Source organism: Epinephelus moara, chromosome 17 (assembly GCF_006386435.1).
Source record: "Epinephelus moara isolate mb chromosome 17, YSFRI_EMoa_1.0, whole genome shotgun sequence".
Classification (NCBI taxonomy): Eukaryota; Metazoa; Chordata; class Actinopteri; order Perciformes; family Serranidae; genus Epinephelus; species Epinephelus moara.
Window position 1 is genome coordinate 28573039 of NC_065522.1, and position 5218 is coordinate 28578256.

A 5218-nucleotide genomic window follows, 5' to 3' on the forward strand; every position below is an offset into this window, starting at 1 on the left:
TGTTTACTAAGGTATAAAAGGCAACGAAGCAGCATCAGAGAAATCAATTACACCAAACACACACACACACACACACACACACACACACACAGGTCGTTAGTATTCAGACAATCATGTGTGGTACTAATTGGCAAGGATTAAAGACATCCTTGATTTGTGTGTGTGAGTGTGTGTGTGTTCATTGTGAGTGCGTCACAGTGTCTGATCAGCCCTTAATGCCTAACACACTGACAACTGGGTTAACTCTGCTGTGAAATTAACGCTGATTAAGATGCACTCTAACACACACACACACACACACACACACCATCACTATCCCCTATCTGCCACTTCATCCATACATCCCTTTACTCCACCTCTCCTCTCATATCTTTCTTCATCACCTTTCCTCCACTTCCTCACTTGTTTTTCCCTCATCTTCATCTTCACAACCTTCGTCTTTCTCCCCTCACATCTTCTCCTTATTTCCCAGTCCCCACATGTCCATTTTCTTTCTCTTTGTCCGTCATCGTTATTTTCTCCTCTTGTCTTGCTTGTTCATTACTTCCTTTTCTTAAGTAATTCTTTGATTATCCTCAACTTTTCTTTGATTCTTTTTCTTTTAGTTGAGTCAATACAGCAATAGCTCTGTAACACTAACATCCACTGTCCCTGTAAAACTAGTCTGTAAGTCTGTCACTGAAAGAATCCCTGCGTCACTAAGTGATTAAGTTACAATATATGTCCTTTGAGTTTCCTTCGAGGCGTAACAGTATTTCCACTGAAAACGTCTTTGCATCTGTCATCAATCAACTGATCAACTTCCTCAATACTGAAAATACAAGGTTGTTGTTTCTCTACGCACAAAGCTCAACCCAGAAAGCCACGTCACAGTTTGCGGTGCCACTTTTTCTCTGTATAAGATGTATATTTCCCTGTATATGTGTTTCTAACGTGTTGTTTCACTCCTTTATTTGTAGAGTGTTGACACAGTTTCCACTGGTAACGTCTTTGCCTCCGTGATCAATCATCTGATCCACTTCTTTCATATCCTCCTGAGGCCCTGTGTCCTCCAATGAGGGCATCTCATTTTGGGTTTACTTGACCTTATACTTCACTCTACTTACAACTCAGACCTGTTGTCCTCGTTCATGGACACTTTTTTGTGCCACCTAGTGGTAGTAAGAGCACAATACACTAATCCATGTAAAAACAAGATGGCAGCCAAGTCTGACACAAAAGTGGACAAGCTCCAAAACCTGATCAGATTTTATGGTTGAAACTTTTAGTTATCATTAATAATGTTTGTTGTTTGATATGGCAACAAATTTGACCAATTTCAGCAACAGTAACAAAATAAGAAGTAATAAGACGAGTACTTCATAAGACAGGAAGTACTCGTTTGGAGACAGTGGAACTTAATTATCGTCTTGTTTGAGGACATTGAAACTTAATTATCGTCTCGTTTGAGGACACTGAAACTTAATTATCGTCTCGTTTGAGGACACTGAAACTTAATTATCGTCTCGTTTGAGGACAATGAAACTTTATTATCGTCTCGTTTGAGGACACTGAAACTTAATTATCGTCTCGTTTGAGGACACTGAAACTTTATTATCGTCTCGTTTGAGGACACTGAAAATGAATTATCGTCTCGTTTGAGGACATTGGGGCTTAACTATCGATGACAATGTTTAGTTTTTAGGTCACAGCGTTACGAGAACGGGGGGAGGAGGAGAAAGAGTGGAGTGGTAAAGGGGGATGACAGGTGAACAAAGTAAAGGACAAATGGCAGAAGATGACGGAGAGAATATGTGGAAAAGCTGGAATAAAACTAAAGGAAAGGGGGAGCGTTTTAAAAGGATTAAAAAAGACAGAGACAGGCATTTGGATAAGAGGAGGAGGGGGAGAGGAGAGGATTACAAAAACGAGGCGAGGGAGGGAAAACAGGAAGACTGAACACTGGTTTTAGTGTCAGCGTTAACGTGTCACTGTCGCTCAATCTCGTGCTTTTATTTTGAAAACTCATCAATTTGTGAGTAAGGTTTAAGTTTCAAAGAAGAATAAGCAGAGTTTCTGAACGTAATTCAAGCTGAACCTCTGATTGTTTTCTTTCACTGGTCACAACTTTAGAATGAACAACATGTAAAGCAGCCGAGGATACGACACTCGGTGAGGTCATCTTACACCGCAAACACAAGTTGGGTTTATTGTGTCGTGCTGCAGTAATTGCTCCAATATACCTTCCAGATGGAGGAAGGACATTCTGTTGTCTGTTATTTCCCCCTGAGATGGGCAGTTAAACACTTTCTGTGTCTGAGTGGACTTTATGCGTTTTCTGGTCACCTGGAGTTGTCTTTAATGAGCCGTCCACAGTTCTTTAGGTACAGTTGATGAGACAATCGCAGAGACAAAGACCTCTTTGGTACAGTGTCCTAGTCCAGCATGACGCACTATTACTCATGCACAAGGTAGGACATGCTCCTGGATCAACATCCCACATCGTGTTCCCGCCTACCACAAAAACCAATCATTAAATCTTATATGTACAAAAGTGAAGAAGAAACGTTAATATTCTGTAGACCAGTGGTTCCCAACTGGTCCAACCCAAGGTCCAGATTTCTCCTCAGTCATTGTCTTTATAATGACGGGATCATGGGTCGTTTAGCTCGGGATATTTCCTCACTTCAACAACAAGTCCCTCCTCATCCATTCTTTGTCACGCGCAACACAGCAGCAGCAACAGAGCTCTCTTTATGCATCGATGGTGAGGAGAGGAGTCGAGCTGCTATAGGAGCAGAGACGTCAACAACCAACGCACCCAGGGTACCTTGCACGTAATGTGTGGACGTTAGAGATGCGCGGATGGCGTTTGAGCGCACCCTAATCCTTGTGCACTCATCAGTCATCCATCCGCCACCCACCCGACGTAATTATCTTCTAAAATTTAGAGACCCGCACCCAACCCGTGCCAAACATTAAGTGACACTGAAGCGCTCCCAAACGGAACTTTTCCCTTCGTTTTTTTTTTTGTTTTAAATTCTCCTGATTTTAATTTCTCTCTCACTGTTTTGGCATCCATGGCAAGGAGGTTTGGCGCTGGTTTTATTTAGGACCCCTCACGTGGGGCGTTGCCATGGAAGTATTATACTTTAGGACCCCTCACGTGGGGCGTTGCCATGGAAGTATTATACAGAACATTGCCGACGGTCTGACATCTACAGTAGCTGGTCATTTTGCGCCTGACGGAAAATAAATATGAATACTTTTTTGTTTTTTGTTTTTTAAAAGTCCTATATAAATAAAGGTTATTAAATACGAATATAACTGACAAATCCACCTGAAATGAATTACAATGTTAATTTTTAGTGGCCCACCCACTGATGCAAGATTTGCATCTCTAGTGGACGTGGAAAGTCCGTGACCAAATGTCAATATGTGACAATGTCGGAGAGAGAATGTGTTGTTAATTCCAGGGCAGCGAGGCTCGAAATAGGACAGTGGCGTGAGGCATCCAGGAGTGCCGACGCATGTCTAGCAGCAGTGTGGGGCTGTACATTGAAAATAATAGGGGCATATTTTTTGACACGCACCATTCGCAGCCGGTGTGTTTTGTCCTTTAGGAGGTGGCGGCCACATCCCGGCCCCATATCACACAACAGGTTTCTGAACACACTTGCAGAGAAGCTGAATCGTCCCACCTCACACGCTCAGGTCCACGCTCCGTTCTTTAAGAGAAGCAGCATCAGATTTGTATCGATTTTAAAGGAAGCTGCTCCTGCTGATGTCGGCAGCGCCGCTCCAGCAGTATGAACGCAGAGGAAATGAAGGGAAGAGGTGAGGAGAGTGAAGAATTAGCTGAAAACAGAATGTGTTATAAGAATGGAAAATACAGCCCGGGTGATGGAGGGAGGAGAGGCCCCACATGCTTTTAGTGTGTGACCTCTTGACCCCTTTTAGCCATGCCTCCTTCACTTAGCCTCACCCCTTCCTCCTTCCCTCCATCTATTTATCTGTCTATCTATCTCTGCCTCCCTCGTTCATTCGTCTGATTGATGGCTCAGAGACAGGTGATCAATAGGAGGGGCTGAACATCCTGACGCTTCTGTTTCTCTGTTTGTGTGTGTGTGTGTGTGTGTGTGTGTGTGTGTGTGTAAATACAGTAGATGAGGAAAGCCCTCTAAGTGAGGACAATTTGTCAGACGTCAAAACAAAATGGGTGAGGGTTTAGATTAAGGTGGGTAATGGAATATCCGCACTTATATGAGTGTGTGAGTCTGTGCATTTTTGAGAAAACATTTCAGTGTGTGTGTGTGTGTGTGTGTGTGTGTGTGTGTGTGTGTGGTCCAACCTTTGTCCTTTGTTATTTTCTTGATGGGTGCAGCTGGGTTGGTCAGCGCAACATCTGCATCAGCTGACACCAATCCTGTTGTAAAAAAAAAAAGGCACAGTGAGTTTGTGTGTGTGTGTGTGTGTGTGTGTGTGTGTGTGTGTGTTGATGCATGAATGTATATATAAATACGTCTGCAGATGCATGTGTATCTGTCGCCTTTTTTTAACACAGAGATTTCACAATACTGCCACAACGAAGACCCTTCAATACGCCGCTACTTTTTCATACAGCACCGAACAATGGCGGCGTCTCAGAACAAAAGATGAGTGATGGGTTTGACAGGAGTGATGCGTAACACATCAGCGTCAGCGTCTAGTGTGATATAACATACGCTTCGGGCAGCACTTTCTAAATAAAAACAATGGCATTACATGGCAATAACAATCATTTACCATCCCTGTTATGTGGCAGCTGATCTCGTCTTTTGCTTGGAGGGTAAGGAGCCCCCGCTTGTTATTGTCCCCCTACTTATTTTCAGCTGCTGTTCCTCCTCTTTGAGTTAGCTGCTAACTACTGATAGCTGCTTTTTAAATCTCCTGGCGACAGGTCACAGGCATAAAGTGGGATTTATACTTTGTTGTGAGCATTTATACTTGTGCAGTGGTGTGTCCAAAACACTAGTAGGTGTCAGGGTTTCTGTGAAGTGCTGTACAGTTTAGTTGATTCAAAACACACATTAAACACACATTAAACATGGCTTAATAGAGACAATTTCAAACACAAGTACACAAATCAGCTTCACTATAACTCGCAGCATTCACAGACAAACACTTGTCTTTATCTGGACACATTTTCCCCAACAAATACAACATGCTAACGTTATTAGCACAAGCCTATGGCATTTTA

General features: G+C 42.9%; 1 protein-coding gene across 1 annotated transcript in view; it reads right to left on the reverse strand.

The window, feature by feature from the left end:
* dachb (dachshund b) overlaps nt 1–5218 on the reverse strand; it is a 122692-nt gene that overhangs the window by 3835 nt on the left and 113639 nt on the right. The window contains exon 7 of the mRNA XM_050066699.1: nt 4331–4405. Coding sequence (XP_049922656.1) covers nt 4331–4405 — 75 coding nt within the window. The remainder of the gene's footprint in view (nt 1–4330; nt 4406–5218) is intronic.